Here is a 20,322-nt window from a genome sequence, read left to right on the forward strand (position 1 = left end):
TCATGTTGGTCACCAGTGTCATTGTTTGAGGTCCTCACAAGCAAAGTAGATTAAAGTCGCTGTGGCTCTCAGCTGGTGATTGAGATGAGCAGATTAGAAGCCTGCGTGGTTTCCCACTTAGTGTAACGTCTGAGATTGTAATGCATACTGCTTTCGTCATCTATAGAAGTTCTCAACTTTTATTCTCCCCCAACATACTTGAGAAACAAGAAGCCTTTTCATCACTGTTTAATGAAATAATTGTGGTTATTCCCAACTAGGAGGGGCCCGTTGGTAGAGGTGAGTCATGAGGCAGAACACAAGGTGGTAATGGAATTTGAAGAAGCTTCCAGATGATTTTCATATTCATAGACACCACCCTTACTATGAAGGGCTGGGATGCAGGTGATATTATTCCTCAAGAATATTCACATATGGGCCTTGAGAGTTGGTGATATATAGTGTCATTTATTCTTTTCTACTTAAGCCTAGTCCTAGGATTTTTGGCTGAAATGGTAGAGTAGTTATTTACTTTTCTAGGACATCAGAATTAATCCACAGCGAAGTGGGATATTCCTATTTCAGTGCCGTTCGTGTCCCAATTTTCTCTTTTTGCATAAATATTTCAAAAGGCAGGAAGAATACACACACATAAACACCTACAAAGAAAAAGAAGGAAAGAAAGTTTCTAGTGCTTAGGAAAATAATCCCTTGGCATTTTATACAACAACACTTTATTAAGCTGCTAGAAAGATTAACAAATGTGTTACCATGCTTAAAATGACAGTTTTTCTCATTGTCTTTATATAAGCTTAGCTAATTATCAGGTGATCCATTGTTCAGGGGGTACCCAGGCAATTTTTTTCTTAGAATTTGGAGTTCTTGCAGGATAAATATTTATTACAAACATTGACAGCCTTTTTTTTTTAAATAGCCAAGAATGTCTCTCAGGAAACCATGTTAAGAGATCTTCAAGAAAAAATAAATCAGCAAGAAAACTCCTTGACACTAGAGAAACTGAAGCTTGCTGTGGCTGATCTGGAAAAGCAGCGAGATTGTTCTCAAGACCTTTTAAAGAAAAGGGAACATCACATTGAACAACTGAATGACAAGTTAAGCAAGACAGAGAAAGAGTCCAAAGCTTTATTGAATGCTTTGGAGTTAAAAAAGAAAGAATATGAAGAACTGAAAGAAGAGAAAACTCTGTTTTCTTGTTGGAAGAGTGAAAACGAAAAACTTTTAAATCAGATGGAATCAGAGAAGGAAAGCTTGCAGAGTAAAATTAATCACTTGGAAACTTGTCTCAAGATGCAACAAATAAAAAGTCACGAATACAATGAGAGAGTAAGAACCTTGGAGATGGAAAGAGAAAACCTAAATGTGGAGATCAGAAACCTTCACAATGTGGTAGACAGCAAGTCTGTGGAGGTAGAGACACAGAAACAAGCTTATGTAGAACTGCAGCAGAAAGCTGAGTTCTCAGATCAGAAGCATAAGAAGGAAATAGAAAATATGTGTTTGAAAACTTCTCAGCTTTCTGGGCAAGTTGAAGATCTGGAACACAAGCTTCAGTTGCTATCAAGTGAAAAAATGGCCAAAGACCAGAGTTACCAAGACTTGCAGGCTGAATATGAGAACCTCAAGAATCTGCTGAAATCAAAAGATTCTTCTCTGGTGCCAAATGAGGATCATCAGAAAAGTCTTTTGCCTTTTGAACAGCAGGCTGCCATGAATAATTCCTTTGCAGATATAATTGGAGAACAAGGAAGCATGCCTTCAGAAAGGAGCGAATGCCATTTAGAAGCAGACCTAAGTCCAAAAAATTCAACCATTCTACAAAATAGAGTTGATTCACTTGAATTTTCATTGCAGTCTCAAAAGCAGATGAACTCAGATCTGCAAAAGCAGTGTGAAGAGTTGGTGCAAATCAGAGGAGAAATAGAAGAAAATCTCATGAAAGCTGAGCAGATGCATCAAAGTTTTGTGACTGAAACAAGTCAACGCATTAGTAAGTTACAAGAAGACACTTCTGCTCATCAGAATGTTGTTGCTGAAACTTTAGTTGCCCTTGAGGACAAGGAAAAAGAGTTGCAACTCTTGAATGAAAAATTAGAAACTGAGCAAGCGGAGATTCAAGAATTAAAAAAGAGCAACCATCTACTTGAAGAATCTCTAAGGGAGCTACAACTTTTATCTGAAACTCTGAGCTCAGAGAAAAAGGAAATGAGTTCCATCATTTTTCTAAATAAAAGAGAAATTGAAGAGTTGACCCAAGAGAATGAGACTCTCAAGGAAATAAATACAACCTTAAGTCAAGAGAAGATGAACTTACTCCAAAAAAGTGAGAGTTTTTCAAACCGTATAGATGAAAGAGAGAAATGCATTTCAGAGTTATCTGATCAGTACAAGCAAGATAGACTTATTTTACTACAAAGATGTGAAGAAGCCAGCAATGCATTTGAGGATCTCCGTGAAAAGTACAAAGCAGCGCAAGAAAAGAACTCTCAATTAGAATGCTTACTAAATGAACACACTAGTGTTTGTGAAAATAGAAAAAGTGAGTTGAAACAGCTAAAGGAAACATTTGCAAAGGAACACCAAGAACTCTTAACAAAATTAGTGCTTGCTGAAGAAAGAACCCAGAATCTAATACTGGAGTTGAGGACAGTGCAGCAAGATCTGAGATCTGAGATTAAAGACATCCCAAACAATTCCACGAGCGAGGCTGACGGTTTAAAGCAAGAAATCATGATTTTAAAGGAAGAACAAGATAAGATGCAAATGGAAGTTAATGACGTATTACAAGAAAATGAGCAGCTGATGAAGTTAATGAAGACTAAACATGAATATCAAAACCAGGAATTGGAACCAATTAGGGACTCTGTGAAAGGAAGAGAGAGTGAGTTAAATAAATGTAATTTTCAACTTCAGATGGATCTTGACGTTAAAAACATTTCTCCAGACAATTATAATGCACAATTGGTGCAATTAGAAGCTATGATAAGAACTATGGAATTAAAACTTCAGGAAAGTGAGAAGGAGAAGGAGTGCCTGCAGCATGAATTACAGACAATTAGAGCAGAATTAGAAACTAGAAATTTGCAAGGCGCTCAGTCACAAGAAATTAGTGACCTTAAAGACTGTGAAATAGATGCAGAAGAAAAGTACATCTCAGTGCTTTATGAGTTGTCAACAAGTCAAAATGACAATGCACACGTGCAATGCTCTCTACAGACAGCAATGAACAAACTGAATGAGCTAGAGAAAATATGTGAAATACTGAAGGCTGAAAAGTGCGAACTCATGTCTGAGCTGAATGATTCAAGGTCAGAATGTATTACAGCAACTAGTAAGATGGCAGAAGAGGTGGAGAAACTAGTCAATGAAGTTAAAATATTGAACGATGAAAACGGTCTTCCCCATGGTGAGTTAGTGAAAGAAATGCCAGAAGGCGAATTTGGTGAACAGCAAAATGAGCAGCAGTCTGTGTCCTTGAATCCTTTGGATGACAGTCATTCCTATGAGCACTTGACATTGTCAAACAAAGAAGTTCAAATGCACTTTGCCGAATTGCAGGAGAAATTCTCATCTCTGCAGAGTGAACACAAAATTTTACATGATCAGCACTGTCAGATGAGCTCCAAGATGTCAGAGCTCCAGACTTACGTTGACTCATTAAAGGCTGAAAATTCAGTCTTGTTAACGAATCTGAGAAACTTTCAAGGTGACCTGGTGAAGGAGATGAAGCTGGACTCTGAGGTGGGGCACATTCCGTCACTGTCATTTTCTTGTGTGCCCGACAGCCCTAGTCTTGCCAGTTTTGGGGACTCCTCTTTTTACAAAGCTCTGTTGGAACAGACAGGAGAAATGTCTCTGTTGAATAACTTAGAAGGGATAGAAGGGAATGTTTCAGCAGACCAGTCCAATGGAGATGAGCTATCTTGCAGCAGTCTGGAGGAGGAGAATCTGACCAAGAAAGAAAGCCCATCTGCCCCAGTGAGGAGTGTTGAAGAACTTGAGACCCTCTGTCACATGTACTCGGAGTCTCTCAAGAAGCTAGAAGAGAAAATGGAAAGTCAAGGGAATATGAAAAATAAGGAAATTCAAGAGCTTGAACAGTTATTAAGCTCTGAAAGACAAGAGCTCGACTGCCTTAGGAAGCAGTATTTGTCAGAAAACGAACAGTGGCAGCAGAAGCTGACCAGCATGACCGTGGAGATGGAGTCCAAGTTGGAGGCAGAAAAGAAACACACGGAACAGCTATCACTTGAACTTGAGGCAGCGCGACTCCAGCTGCAAGGTCTGGACTTAAGTTCTCGGTCTTTGCTCGGCACCGATTTAGATGTAAGTACCTTACCTGGCATTTACGTGCTGTTTCTCTCTTTCCAAGACCAGTAGGGACTCAATAAATGTTCTTTTTTCATTGAAATCTACATTCAATCTAAATTAAAATATTTTTAGGGTTCGAGGGAATAGAAACAAAATATACCCAAAGTTTTTGGGAAAAAACCCAAAACTTTAGGAAAATGAGTAAACCTTATTTGAAGAATAAAATTCTGTAAGTGGTTAGATTTAAACACTATTATATGGGAAATTACTAAAGATGTTTTTAAAGCCTGGAGAAAATTATATTATTGGAGTCAGAAGGTCTTCTTTAGTACATATATATGTGTTTTCACCTGATTGTGAGCTAATGAAGTATACTCTAATATTCAATTAAGAGCTTATAAATGGTAATATGATGTGAATTTTTAACCTCATGTCCTTTTCAGACTATTTTGAATGTTTACAGCCTTACAGTCATGAAACTAAATATAGGGGATTCTTTACATATTAATGAATAATTTTCTCTCTAACAATTTGGTATGTTAACAAAAGTGTGATTTGGTATTGTTCATTTAAAGAGACATTTCTTTATTGAATATTTAATTGTTTAGTTGCTTATAACTTTGTCCTTTCTAGTCTCCCAGCTTCACTAGTGATGCAGTTCAGTTCATGAGTCTCACCTGATTCCCTCTCTCTTCCTCTGAGCTGGGGAGGGGGAGGGCATGGTGAGCTGGTGGCAGAGTAGTAATAACAGCAGATCCCAAGTGAGAATCAAACCTGTGTAATTTATCCAGGAATGTACATAGTAAGTGCTGGATTGGTGATTAAGTCCTTGGGCTGGGAGTCTGGTCATGAAATTTTACTGCCTTCTCTTATTAAAGAATATCATAAGTACTTAAGGTGGAAGCTGAACATTTTGTTAGCCTCTTATTCAATAATCACAAAGAGAAATTTTACTTATAGGCTACCTAGAATATTCTTAGCAAGGAAGAAAATATAGAATTTAAATACATTGCAATTTAGTTGATAAAATAACTGAGCCGGAGGGTTTATGTCCATGATAAATACCTTACTCAGTGCCTTGTCCATAGGAACCACCTCCTGATGTTTAATTGTGTTGAATATTTGGACAGACAGAGGTGGATGTGGTGGGAAATACACCATTTAAAGAGATGTGTTTAGTGGAGGCCGGATGCCAGTTTCTAAAAAGTAATAATTAAGTCTATTTATTCTATTTTGATTCTTCTTAAAAAATATATAAAATGCATCTTGTTATATATTATAAATATAGGTTATTCAGAGCCAAAATGAGAGCCGTGATGTAAAAGAATCAGAAGAACATCCTTTGGCAACTACAGAGAGAACACCAAAGCATGATAATCATCAGATTGGTGATAAAGATGTCCAGCAGGACCGCAGTCTGGAGACTGGGAAAATAACAGAGCCTGGTGCAGTCAGACTCCCAGGAGAGTGTTCGAGTGAGAAGTCCACAGAAACCAGTCATGGGACTCCATGGGAAGACAAAACGCAGGGCCGTTCAGAGTGCATTTCTGAATTGTCGTTTTCTGATCCTAATGCTTTGGTACCCATGGATTTTCTGGAGAATCAGGTAACCATCCAGAATCTTCAGCTGCAGGTAGAAGAGACATCAAATGAGAATTTGAGATTACTTCATGTGATAGGGGACCGTGACAAAAAAGTTGAAACTTTGCTAAATGATATTAAAGAGTTAGACTCAAAACTCGATTCACAGGAAGCACAACTAGCGACCAAAATAGAAGCCTACGTAGAATTGGAAAAAATAGTTGAGGAACTTAAGAAAGCAAACTCAGATTTAAGTGAAAAATTGGAATCTCTTTCTTGCGCTAACCTGGAATTACACCAGAGAGGAGAAACTTCTGAAGGCCTCAGTTCTAATTTAGAAATGGGCACAGACACATCACCACGTGAAGTTATTGAAGACAATGAAGCCAAGGTGAATGACAACTGGAAAGGGAGATTTCTTGACGTGGAAAATGAGCTGCAAAGGATCAGATCGGAGAAGGCTGGCATCGAGCATCGTGCCCTCTCTGTGGAAGCTGACTTAGAGATCATTCAAAGAGAGAAGCTATATTTAGAAAAAGATAATGAAAATAAGCAGAACGTTATTGTCGGTCTTGAAGAAGAACTCTCAGTGGTTTCCAGTGAGAGAAACCAGCTCCATGGAGAATTAGATACAGTGTCAAAAGAAAACAAAGAACTGGATCGCTTGTCTGAAAAGATGAAGGAGAAAATACAAGAGCTCGAGGCTCATCAAAGCGAGCGTCTCCATCACATTCAGGTAGTGGAGGCAGAGGTAAAGGACAAAACAGAACAACTTCAGACTTTGTCCTCTGATGTGAGCCAGCTGTTAAAAGATAAAGCTCACCTCCAGGAGCAGCTACAGAGCTTGGAAAAGGACTCACAGGCACTGTCTTTGGTAAGATGTGAGCTGGAAATCCAAATGGGACAATTGAATAAAGAGAAAGAATCGCTTTGCAGGGAATCTGAAAGCCTGCAGGCCAGACTGAGTGAATTGGAACAGGAAAAGCTGAATGTCTCCAAGGCCTTGGAGGCTGCACTGGTGGAGAAGGGTGAGTTTGCAGAGAGGCTGAGCTCCACACAAGAGGAAGTGCATCAGCTGAGAAGAGGCATCGAGAAACTGAGAGTCCGTGTCGAGGCCGATGAAAAGAAGCAGCTCCATGTGACAGAGAAACTGAAAGAACGCGAGAGGGAGAACGATGCGCTTAAGGATAAAGTGGAGAGCCTTGAAAGGGAATTGCAGATGTCAGAAGAAAACCAAGAGCTGGTGATTCTTGATGCTGAGAATTCCAAAGCAGAGGTAGAGACCCTAAAAACACAAATGGAAGAGATGGCCGAAAGCCTGAAACTTTTAGAATCAGACCTTGGCTTGGTAAGATCTGAAAAAGAAAATCTGACAAAAGCACTACAAGAAAAACAAGATCAAGTGTCGGAATTAGACCAGCAACTCTCTTCATTTAAAACTCTGTTAGAAGAAGAGGAACAAGTCAAAATACAGATCAAAGAAGAATCTAAGACTGCAGCGGAGATGCTTCAGAATCAGTTGAAAGAGCTAAATGGGGAACTTGCGGCCCTTTGTGATGAACAAGAAACCTGGAAGGCCAAAGAACAGAGTCTGGACTCACCAATGGAGGAAGTGCATCAGCTGAGAAATAGCATTGAAAAGCTGAAGGTCCGCATAGAAGCTGATGGAAAGCAGCAGCTCCATGTCTTGGAAAAGCTGAAGGAAAGTGAGCATCATGCTGATTTACTTAAGGATAGAGCCGAGAAGCTTGAAAGAGAGCTAGAGATATCAGGGAAAAACCAGGAACATGCTATTCTTGAGGCAGAGAATTCCAAGGCAGAGGCAGAGATCCTAAAAGCAAAAACAGAAGGGATGGCTCAAAACCTGAGAGATCTGGAATTAGATCTTGTTAATATAAGGTCAGAAAAAGAAAACCTGGCCGAAGAATTACAAAAACAGCAAGGGCGAGTGTCTGAATTAGAAATACTGAATTCTTCGTTTGAAAATCTACTGCAAGAAAAAGAGCGAGAAACAGTCCAGATGAAAGAAGAATCTAACGCTGCAGTAGAGAGGCTTCAGATACAATTGAAAGAGCTCAATGAGAAAGTGACAGACTTGTGTAATGACCAAGAGACCTGTAAGGCCAAAGAACAGGATCTAAGAAATCAAGTCGATTATCTTGAACTTGAGAAGGCTCAGTTGGTACAAGGCCTTGATGAGGCCAAAAATAATCACATTATTTTGCAGTCTTCTATGAATGGCCTCATTCAAGAAGTAGAAGATGGCAAACATAAACTAGAGAAGAAGGATGAAGAAATCAGTAGACTAAAAAGTCAAATTCAAGACCAAGAGCAGCTGGCCTCTAAACTGTCCCAGGTGGAGGGAGAGCAGCAACTTTGGAAGGAGGAAAAAGTAGAATTGGGAAATCTGACAGTGGAATTGGAACAGAAGATCCAAGTGCTGCAATCCAAAAATGACACTTTGCAGGAGACCTTAGCAGCACTGCAGAATTCTTACAAGGATCTAGAGAATGAGCTTGAATTGGCAAAAATGGAGAAAATGTCCTTTGTTGACAAAGTAAGTGGCTTTATCTATTTACATTTAAATGTGCAGTCATAAGGGAGGGAGACCATTTGGTGAATTATTTCCTTCTAGATAGTATCTGTCATATTGGACCAAACTTTGCAAAGGCTTTATGTTTGTTGGATTTTGAACTGAGGGAACATTGAGTTGACTCTGGCAGGAGTGACTGCTTTGACACATTGGACATTTTCATGAATTGGACCAGGTTTTTTTTTTCTTCTTTTTAAATTAAGAGATGGGATCTCACTCTGTTGCCCATGCTGGAGTGCAGTGGCATGATCATAGCTCACTGCAGCCTCAAACTCCTGGTCTCAGCTTCCAGAGTAGCTAGGATTGCAGGCACATGCCACCACACCCAGCTAATTTTTTAACCTTTTTGTAGAAATAGGGTCTTGCTATGTTGCCCAGGCTGGTCTTAAAGTCCTAGGTTCAAGTGAGGCTCCTGTCTTGGCCTCCCAAAATGCTGGGATTACAAATATGAGCCACCATGCCCCAACCTGGACCAGGTTTCTAATGTGGCACTTCCACACAGGAGAACTTTTAGGCTATGCATAGTTCCTGGTTCTAATTATATTTCCCTATCTTACAGAGAGAACAGAGGCCCCCACGTACCCAGTTGAGAATCACTGCTGTAGAAAGTAGAAAGTATAACATATACTCATTAGGATCAGAATGTATCCTCCCACCTGACCCTGCCTTTTTTCCTTTCAGGAGAAAGAACTTTTAAAGATACTGATATAATTATAACCCACAGAGCACCCATGACTCCCAGGACGTGTCCTGGGGATTTTGTGCTTTCAGTTCCTTCTTTTGTACCTTCTCTTTATGCAGCCTCCTATTTTATCAGCTGGTGATTAAAGGGACGATCTGCCATCAAGAAGCTCAATTATTAAAGAAAAATTAAGCTTTGGTCCAATATGCTTACATACTGATCTAGGAAAGCAATTCCTTCAAATTAAATTTTCACTGAACAGATATTAAAGAAAAAAGGAGCATCCAGAAAATGTAATTCATCACCACTCTGTATTTTCCAAGAATTTCAGATTTTTGTACACCTTGCAGGGGACGGCAGTTAGAGATGATGAGACAAACCAGATCAGGCTGCTTCAACTTTACGGGGCAAATGCAAACAACAGCTCTCTAACTGGTTTTAGCTAATCATGCGCATGTTTCTTGCAGATTAGTATGCATTGGGGAATTAGTAGAGATCTAAACTAAGCCACTGCCTCATACAATATTCTCTGATGTTTAATTCAGATTAATGCCTTTATGAGGGATTTTAAGACTTAGTAATATTATCTTTACTTGTCATTCCTTTCCTTCTTGCTGTCTTTTACTAAATCTTTGCTGAGAAGAAAAGGTAAGCACACCGGCATGTTCTGAGAGTGTTCAGTTGAGTGGATTAGTAAAGTGGGGATTAGCCTGGCTCCATTCTATGATCGAAGGCTAAAGTAAATGGCATGAATAGGTTGTAGGAGAGCGATTAATTTGAGCAAAACAGACAACCAAAAGCAGGTCCTAACGAAAGATTAAATTTCAGGTAAACACAATGACTGCCAAGGAGACTGAGCTGCAGCGGGAAATGCACAAGATGGTGCAGAAAACAACGGAGCTGAAAAAAGAATTTGACGGAGAGAAAAATAGGCTAACTGAACAATTGAAATTACTGTCAGAAGAGATAAAGAGCAGCAAAGTAAGTTTCTGTGTGACAGATGTCGTATGATCTGATAATCCAGTGTGCACGATCTCCTTGTTGGTTTCGGTAAGACCTTCTGTAATGTCCCAAACTTTTTTTAGCTTTTGAAAAAACCCCGTGCTTCTGTCAGGATCACAAGTGTGGTCATCTCCACCAGCCAGCACTGTCATGAGCCCAGATCGAGTCATGTATTCGGAGCCCAAATACATTGTCACAGGAGAGGCCCCTTGTACCACATGAAGTCACATCAGAAATAGATTTTGTGCACCTTTCAACAGGTTTATGTGCTTTCCTAGCCTGTCACCTGTGACAAGCTGGAATACTGCTGGAGACACATGCACTGATCTGCTAAGAGCTAACAGAGAAGCAAAAAGAAAGTCACAGTAAAATGGAAAGTTAGAGGAGTCTTGGGTGATATTTTAGGGCAGGGTTAATATCGCACATCTATAGCACTGGGGCTGCCACTCCCCACTGCTGTTTCCTTTGCAGACATCGTTAATTGATGCCCTCCCTTTCTCCAACTGTGTGTCCTGGGTAGCTGCTACCACCCAGGCAGAGCTGGCAGATGAAATGAAACGTGTTTGCCAAAGGTCATTAAAATTGTAAACACTCCTATAACCATATAGCCCTCATGTAACTTCATCTCAAAGAAGTGCTCAGAAAAGAATAGCAAAATAAGATAGTCGTGATTGTGACCCTGAATAATGCTCCAAAGTTGAAATGATATACGTAGCATCCTGTACAAGGAGTTGGGGAAGTTTGTACTTGTCTTTAAACATAGTATTTAATCTATGAAAATTTGAAAAGTTTGGGCATTTAATCTCAGCAATTGACTTCGGGAATTTTCTGGCAGTGCTGCATGGAAGGAGTTCCTATGGATGATATTTGTGTACTGCCTCTGCTGAAGTTTCTTTGGTCCTGAGCAGCTTGGGACTATTCCATGTATGTCGTTATTGTATTTTGTGTATAGTATAGGCACTAGTAAGAGAAAAGGCTGGATATTTGGCCTCTGATCCATACGTGTGAGTGTATTAGTTTGCAGTGGGTTTATTCATTCTATAAAAAATAAGTACAGGAAGATCAGGGTTTAGACTATTGAACCCCTACCTATCCTGAGGTTCCTGCAGTCATACAGCTCACAGTCTCAACACACAAAAAATCATGAAATAGGGAATGGATAACATAATAAACTGATAAGTGCTATAAAGGAAACATATAAGATTCTTTGCTGCAGAATAATTGAGAAGTGAAGGTGCTGGTGTGGGGATAGGGAATAAACTGCTTTAGATAGGGTGATCAGAGGATGTCACCTGTAGGATGAGGGGTCAGCCAGCCATGCAAAGACCGGGCAGAGGAAGGAGCCTTCTAGGTCTAGAGAGCAGTGTGGTGACAGCTCTGAGATTAGAAAGATCTTGGTATTTTTTTTGAAATTAAAAGGAAGCCATTGTGGCTGGAGCCAGAGGGAAAATGACATGAGAAAAGACTGGATGGGTAGGAAGGCTACAGAAGGTTTAGGGCAATAATATTCATTAGGCTAGTCCCACATTTAGGGAGTATCTAGAGATTATGAGAATAGTAGAAAGCACAGGTGAAGAGAAGGTGGCTCCGGGCCTAGCCCGGAGGGATTCCAGCACACACAGTGAGATGGAGGAAGAAGATCCAGCAAAGAAAACTGGGAAGTCTCGATGAGGCAAACCAGGGGAACGTCACGGACTAGAAGTCAAGAGGAAGGAGTGTCTCGAAGGAAGGAGTGGTCAGTAGCACCCAATGCTGCTTGGAGGTTGGGTGAGATGAGCTCGGGCGAGTGGGCCTTGAATTTGCAGCGTGGAGTTTGATGGTGCCACGAGAAACTATTCAGGAGAAGCCGGGACAGAACGGAGTGGAGGAGTGGAGTGAGCTGAAGAGTGACTGGGAGATGAGGAAGCGGATACCAGCTGCTGGGGTCAGGCATGGAAGAGACAGACGCCTCCAGGGCTGGGGTTTTGCTTGTCCTTCACAGTGAAGGGGGAGGGGTGAAAGAGTTGAGGGCGTTTGGAAGGAAATTCTTACAGTGATAGAACATGGGGCTCAGCTGGTCAAGGAAGACAAAGTAAGTCCCGAGGGGACTGAGTGTGAAGGTGGCGGTGGTTCCTGTGTGGAGGCCAAGGGATTGTTACAGTGGAAGACCTTAAATAAACTAAGTTGGAAGCATAGTTTATTTAAACTCTGGTATGGTCCCAAAGTGGTTTAGTTGAAATCGAGTTTTTAGAGAGATTCTGGTCTCTGTGGATGTGACCTTGGGGGCATTTGGGCTGGAGCAGAGGAATGTGTCATTGGAGGTGAAGTCTCAATTTAAAGTGAAAACATTGCTAAGGATTATAGCACTGTAGATTTTTACTCATAAACAATTTTTTTTCCCACAGTACTCATTATTTCCTAAGGATATGTATCCAGGTTCTTAACGATGGGGAAGCACAAATGTGATTTTACTACTTTTTTGTTTAGGGTCAATTGAAGGAGCTCATGTTAGAAAATAGTGACTTGAAGAAGAGTTTGGATTGTATGCACAAAGACCAGGCAGAAAAGGAAAGGAAAGTGAGAGAAGAAGTGGCTCAATATCAGCTGCAGCTTCAGGAAGCTGCAAAGACACACCAGGCTTTGATTTTGGACACAAACAAACAGGTAAAATGTGGGGTTTGGTTACTGGGGGAGCTGGAGGGTGTATATCAACCATGGTAATACATCATTGTTTTGCAAGAAGGTCAATATTCTGCGTTATTATTATACTATCTGATCTTACAAGGAGTCTCCTATTATAACTTCATCATTTTTTCCCCAGTTATCTGTCTTATTTTCTCACTTAATTATTTGAATTATATTCCATTTTGGATTAGAATAATAGGAGAGTTGCAAATACTCTTTAAAATGGTCCCTAGATCAGCAATGTTTTTTTAGCTATGCCTCCTAGCTTAAGTAACTTTTTTTTTTCCTTTACCATAGTATGAAATAGAGATCCAGACATATCGAGATGAATTGACGTCTAAAGAAGAATGTCTCAGCTCACAGAAGTTGGAGATGGACCTCTTAAAGTCTAGTAAAGAAGAGCTCAATAATTCTTTGAAAGCTACCACTCAGGTTTTAGAAGAATTGAAGAAAACCAAGGTATGTTCACTTCTCACTGCTTCATAATGTATAATGGTTCATACAAGCAGTAGTGCTTTTAATGGCATAGAACTAAGTGTTTTCGTTTTGATTTTATAAAAAATTTTTTTGTAGTCAAAAATGATATCATTCATCAATTCTCTGCTGAGTTATTTTTGAAAATCAGTGGATGGTCCACAGTCTCACAACTTGAATAAACTTTATCCATTGCTCCATGCATACTGTCAAGCTAGAGGAAGTTAAAGATTTCTGAGGTAGATGGGAAGACCAAGCCATGCAGCAGATTAGGGCAGGCCTCTTCGGTGAGAGCAGACAATCTGTTGGGCAATTTCAAAGTCTTGAATGATCCGTCTCCAAGTGTACTGTCACCAAACCCACTGTCCTGTGACTTACGAGGAGCCCAAGGTGTGGCAAAACACCCTGGTCAGGCACGTGTATGTGGGTATGTATCCTCCTCTTCCTCTCCATACAAGGATCATGAAACTTTTTTCTTTAGGAAAAATGAAGGTGAACCCTAGTCTCAGGATTGTTAGTCTGAAGATGATTTTACAGTAATTCTGCCTGGAAAAGGAGGTGTTTTGTTTTGATTCCTATGATATTTTTCATACGATGAATCCCACCCAGCATGTGTAATAATGAAGCTGGAAGTAAATGTCTTCCAGTAGAGGTCTTAGAGGATGATTTAAGTTTTTAAAATTATGATATTAATAGAAAATATACAAATAGAAAGCTAGGTATAAGCTTATTATGGTTATAGCTCTTACACAACTATGAAGTCAAGGGAATTTACTAACTAAAGATAAATTGATAAAATTCAAAATAATATTAAGATTAATAATCTGCTATAAAATGACAGATATTAGGTTTAATAATAGAAAGAAGTAGCTATTGAAATTGAATTAAATGGGTCTTTAATCCATTTGTGATTGGATCAGAAATAGCAAGTTCTCAAAGGGCAAATTTACTACAATATTGCTAATAAATTATTTCAAGATGAAATATACAAACAATGAGATCCAAGCTGTAACATCTACAGAGAGAAGTGTGTAATGACATGGTTCTTCCACCTTTCTACTCACTTTCTACTTGAGCCACTATAAAATCTAAATTGGTTATAGTGAGCCATAATATCATTGGGCCTTCACTTGATATGATTAAAACAAATGCCATGCTAGGTACTGAAATCATGTTTACAAGGGAAAACACGATTCTTTTCATTAAGAATTTTGGATGCACCAGGAATATGTCTGTGGACACTTTGCTCAGCAATCCAGTGTCATTCCCACTGGATAGACACAGACACAGTGGGCACTTAATAGGACATTACCTTAGGAACCGTGACTTAGGCTTGTGGAACCAAGAAAGAGAAAGACAAAATCACATTGTCAATGGGGGAGACTTAGGAAACTGAGTAGAGAAGGTGACTTGTTTGTGCGTCTTTAGATATTTTTTTTTAAACCTAATAATTCTTAAATTTACAATACGTGATTCTTAGTTATATCTCATAATTGTTTCCCCATATGCTTATAAAAGGAAACTCAAGGCTTTAAATAGAATTGCTTTTGTGTTATAGATGGACAATCTAAAATATGTAAATCAGCTGAAGAAGGAAAATGAACGTGCCCAGGGGAAAATAAAGTTGTTGATCAAATCCTGTAAACAGCTGGAGGAGGAAAAGGAAACATTGCAGAAAGAACTATCTCAACTGGAAGCTGCACAGGAGAAGCAGAAAACAGGTGGGTGTTAACTGGAGCACATCAATTAGCCAAAATTATTTTCTAATGGTGAAATAACACACTTATGGTGTGTGTGCTTTAGTCTGTTTACTGGGTGTTGATTTTTCAGCAGTCATCCATTTTCCAATTTCTGGGGTCATTTTAGGGTTTGGAATGAAGCCTGTATTTTGAAATTGAATCATTACATCTTATGTTCTATACAACACGTGAAAAACTTGGTGGTACCTTTTGCTAATGCGCCATTCTAAGAAGAGTTTTTCCTGCTGGTGTCCAGTGAAGTAGTTTCTTTGTCAAAAGCAGACAGGCATCTGAATTGGCGTTGGTCATTTGTAAATAGCTTGGTCCTTGGTCCATCCTCATGAGTTCACTAAAGGGGGAAGGGGTGGGGGCTGCCCTATTTTTAGGTATGCAGGCAAAACAGAAGAGAAATAACTCTCTTTGTCACTTTCTCTACTTTTACCCCCAGAGTGGCATGGGGTTACTGTGTGGATAGAGGATGGTGAATTCCTCAGGACTGTCACTTGGCAGGGCAGGTCACCAGTCTTCCCCATCGGGAAGAGTGCTTGGAGTAGATTAGGGTTACAGGGAGTTTTTCTAATGGGTTCCATTCCACCCATGGCAGGTATAATTTGACCAAGATGCCCATCTTTATAGTGTTGCCCAAACTCTCATCCGTCAGACCCCCACTGCCTCCAAATAGCTTCGGAGTTTTTTAGACTTGCCTTGTCATTGGCCCCTCTTGTCTCCCAAAGCCGTACAACAGAGACTTCTTAATCTTTACTGACTTTTATTGTTCATTCGCTTGTGGTGGAAGGAATGGACTAGGGAACACAGGGTTTGTAAAAGATTAATTCATTTGATCTCATGTAAGTAGTGCTATAAGAACGTGTCATGGGTTGGCTGAAAAAAGAGTCTGAGATTTTGGTGGATTTTATTTAAGCTATACCAATACAAGTCATGCATCTACGAGAATATAGATTAATACTTTGATATGATATTTCCCAAACAAGAATTTGAACTGTAAGAACATATACTGATATATCTCCCCCACTCCTCCCAAAAAATCAAAGAACAAGTCCCAGATGATCTGCATCACGGTGCATGTTACATATGATGGATGTATCACTTTATTTTGGCAGATACTGTCGTGGATGGTAAGGTAGATGAATTAATGACTGAGATGAAAGAACTGAAAGAAGCTCTTGAAGAAAAAACCAAGGAAGGGGATGAATACTTGGATAAGTACTGTTCCCTGCTTATAAGCCATGAAAAATTGGAGAAAGCCAACGAGATGTTAGAAACGCAAGTTGCCCGTCTCCGTTGGCAGCAATCTAAACGTAACCTCCGAAGTTCTCCTTTGCTAAGTCCAGTTGTTGCAGGACCATCTCTAATCCTTTCTGTTACTGAAAAGAAGTTGTCATCTGGCCACAAAAAAGCTTCCAGCAAGAGGCAAAGGTCCAGCGGGATATGGGAGAACGGTGGAGGACCAACACCACCTACCCCAGAGACATTTTCTAAAAAAAGCAGGAAAGCGGTGAAAAGTGGTGTTCTGCCTACAGAGGACACAGAAGATACTGCGTTTGAGCCAGAGGGACTTCCAGAAGTTGTAAAGAAAGGTATGCATAATTCAAAACCAAAATTATTTGTGTTCTTTTCAAATTTCATATAAAAATTCACCTATAAAAAGACAGAAGCATTTACTTTTTATGTTCTTGTGCAGCAATCCTGATTGCCTTTCACAAGCAATTGTCTGCTTTTAAATTGGTGAGGTATGCACTTTCCTTTTTGTCACGAGAGAATGTCTAAGATCTAATTATTCATGTCATACTATGGAAAGAGCTGTTAGATTAGAAAAATGACTGTCCAAAACCTGTTTAGAATTTGATATTTCTATGCTGAAAAATCCCCAAATGCCCTTTGAGCCTTCCTACCTTTACTCGTGTCTGACCCATTTACCACATGAGCTGGAGGATGGCCCTGTGATGCTGGCCAGCCCCCTGGCTGTGGCCACTGACCACACGTTCTTTGTTGCTTTTTTTTTAAACTTAGTGATTAAAAAAAAGCCACTCCCAGTGGTCCACTTGCCTAGGAACTGTTCGGTATTGGTCCAAAAAAAAAAGGTACAGAAATTGAGAGTAAGAATTCAGAAATTTTAATAGCAATTTGACATTGCTACAACATCCAAGCATCCTTCCACAGAAGATTGGAAATTCTTCCACCCTCCCACGCCCCACCCAAATCAAAAGAGAATTCTTTGCCATAGATGGCTTGAGAAGCACTGTTCTGAGTAACTGGCCCCAAAATAGTTAGCAGTCTCTCATTGGTGATTTTTATTTGTAGTCAAAGTGTTAAAAACAAATGCAGCTTTGGTTAGCCCTGAATGCCATTCTGGAGTGTGTGTGATGAGCTCTCTTTTAGTATCCTTGGGATTGACTTTCTCCTCTTGGTCACCAAGTCATGTCCATTTCTCCTATGGCAGGATTCGGCATGAGCAGGTATGAAATTACCTGTAGGAAGGTCAATTTCTCCTCACACCTGGTCTCCACTCGAGAGTGGTCGCCTGAAGTAGCTGTCGTCATTTTACATTTTCCCCCTGAAACAAGAACTGCCCTTTCTTTTTTATTTTTATTTTCCACTTTACCCTTTTTTTTTCTCCAATCTAAATTTTACAGTAAGGCCTGCTGGTGTTCTTTGGATCTTAGAAAAATACAGAGTAAAACATCCACATAGGAAGAAGAAGAAAAAGCAGAAAAAAAATTTGCTGTGTGGTGTTAATTTCTCCCCTCTTCTCCCATTGTAGTTTTTTATGTTTCTAATAAAAGAAAACCTGTTAGTTATTGATTCAATTTGGTGACTTCCAGGGCAACTGTGATGTTTAATCCATTGTCTGCTGTGGCTCAGAGAAAGTATTTTTTTGGAGTTACTTTTATCTTTGTTAAAACTGTGCCTAATGAATATCGTTTCCGTTTTGTGGCTAGAACTGGACCCAGCAGTGTTGACAGTCAGCTTTTTTGCCCTCAGGGTTTGCAGACATCCCAATGGGAAAGACTAGCCCGTATATCCTACGGAGAACAACCATGGCAACTCGGACCAGCCCCCGCCTGGCTGCACAGAAGTTAGCACCATCCTCCCTAAGCCCCAGCAAAGAAAATCTTGCAGCGTCCTCCAAACCAACAGCTGGTGGCAGCAGATCACAAAAGGTAAACTGCTGTCGACAGCTATCTGCTGTTTGGGATCCGGGAAACTGCAGTGTTGTCTGGGCAAAGGTTGGACACTGCACGCTCTGACTCAGGAGCCCTTTGAAGTCTGACCTTCTGTCCCTGGTCCACGCAAGTCAGGGGTGAGCAAGCCGGAGGGCGGGCGTTACAGCGTCGGGCTGCACGATCCCATCCCCAACTCAACAGACCCCTTACACGTAGCTGGGTGGCAAGTGGCATTGTTGTATCAAAACTCAGTGGCTTTGTAAGTGAGTTCCAAGCATTACCGTTGAAGGATTTGAAGAAGTAGTTTTCCTTTAGGCCACAGGCATTGGTCATTGTTTGTTTCAAACTTTTCACTCTCACCCATCTGCCTCTGGCTGCTAATTCTTTATGGTTTTAATTAATCCGTTACTTTCTTTTTAAAACATATTTTTCAATAGATGTCTAAAAAAAAAAAGGAGTTTTGGCTATGGATTTCTGTATTTTGATTATTGAGGATAGGATCCGATCGTAGTGACCTCTATGTACCTGACAAACAGCCCAGAAAATGCTGATAGCACAGAGAATATTTGCTTAACAGATTTTTATTCCTATTACTATAATCCATCCCAGCAGCCACCATTTATGTATGTATACAAAGTATATACACTGTATTTTACTCTCACGGTTTATTGTCTCATTTTAGTGAACTGTCACAGTAGGTGGTATTATGAACGAATGAAGAACATGAGATTCATAAGGTTTAACCTCCTGCTGTTAACACCTTCCCCTCTCTCAGCTCACAGTCTTGCTCTTTCCATGATACCAGTGTTTCTCAAACTAGGGACCATGAGAATGTTGTTGGAGGTTGCTGGAACAGCTTCAAATGGATTAAAAATTTTGTGATTTTTTTGCTTTGATTGCTCACTTGTCAGAGTTTGATTAAGTATACAATCTGATAACCTTGAAGCAGCAAACGAAGCTTTGAAAATGTAGTAACCCCTCTTGGTGTAATGCTGTAACTGTTAAGGGAGCAAGCACGCTCCTGGTTAGGATGTTGGATCCCAGAATATGAAAACCTTGGTGGTTAGTTACATCAAAACAACAGATTTGCAAATCTGCTTTTGCTGGACTAGAAGAGCTCTAAATGTTAAAGAATTATACCTAGTAATAAGTTTATTGATAATTTACATTATAATAAAAATCTATTAATTCAGCGGCGAAGAAGAAGGGTCTGAGGTTTTCTTTTACTCATTAAAATGAACCCATCCATTATTTAGTACTTATATTAGAAACAGTCTATCATTTTGTGCAAACTTTCTTTCTCCTCCCCCACCAAATTCTCTATCTCTCTTTCTCTGTCTGTCTCTCTCTCTGTCTCTCTCTCTCTCTCTCCCTCTCTCTCTCTCTCCCTCTCTCCCTCTCTCTCGCACACACACACACACACACACACACAGAGACAGATTTAACTTTTGGATGCCACCAACAACAAAACACTGAAGAGTATAGTAAAATAGGTCCTGACTTTCCAATGACAATAAGAATAGCTTCCTTAAAACAACTAGTGGCCCTAAAGAGTGAAGCTACTAAGCTTGACCAAAGCTATTAACCACAAGATACCCACTGAACAGGGAATACAGGCGGAGTCAGGTTTAAGGTCCTGGTAGAGACCCTGCTATTTCCTTCGAAGGGTAACTGGGAGTCATCCCTTACCCCTTGGGACAAGGCAATATCCCTTCCTCGTTGTCTCACATTTATGGAGAGCAAATGAAGTGTTTGTTGTGCTCTCTTAGAACAAAACCATAACACACAGCTGGTACTGTGTAACTCCACTATCTTAAGGCAGCTCGCTTTAGGTAATTACTTGCATAAGTATCTGTCTTCTCATTTGCAGTCTGGATTCTGTGAGGTTACAGATCATGTCTCTGGTTTACCTGTGTCCTGTCCTCACGTCTAATGCAATGTCTGTCTGATGCTCAGCAAATATTTGTTGAATGAATGGGACTGTGACTGTTGTGCTGAAGTGATTGCAATAATAGGTGTTTATAAAGGTATGTTAGGAAATCTTCTTATGAAATCACCACATGGGTCTTTTGTCCTTTTTTATGAGAAATTTAT

At 40.0% G+C, this 20,322-nt stretch overlaps 1 protein-coding gene across 1 annotated transcript in view; it reads left to right on the forward strand.

Annotated features, from left to right (window-relative positions):
- Nucleotides 1–20,322, forward strand: part of CENPF (centromere protein F) — a 46,958-nt gene that overhangs the window by 23,109 nt on the left and 3,527 nt on the right. The window contains exons 12-19 of the mRNA XM_045536057.1: nt 914–4,323; nt 5,597–8,446; nt 9,993–10,145; nt 12,633–12,809; nt 13,128–13,289; nt 14,863–15,025; nt 16,165–16,641; nt 18,047–18,225. Of these exons, the coding sequence (XP_045392013.1) occupies nt 914–4,323; nt 5,597–8,446; nt 9,993–10,145; nt 12,633–12,809; nt 13,128–13,289; nt 14,863–15,025; nt 16,165–16,641; nt 18,047–18,225 (7,571 nt within the window). The remainder of the gene's footprint in view (nt 1–913; nt 4,324–5,596; nt 8,447–9,992; nt 10,146–12,632; nt 12,810–13,127; nt 13,290–14,862; nt 15,026–16,164; nt 16,642–18,046; nt 18,226–20,322) is intronic.

This window comes from Lemur catta, chromosome 23, assembly GCF_020740605.2.
Source record: "Lemur catta isolate mLemCat1 chromosome 23, mLemCat1.pri, whole genome shotgun sequence".
Lineage (NCBI taxonomy): Eukaryota > Metazoa > Chordata > Mammalia > Primates > Lemuridae > Lemur > Lemur catta.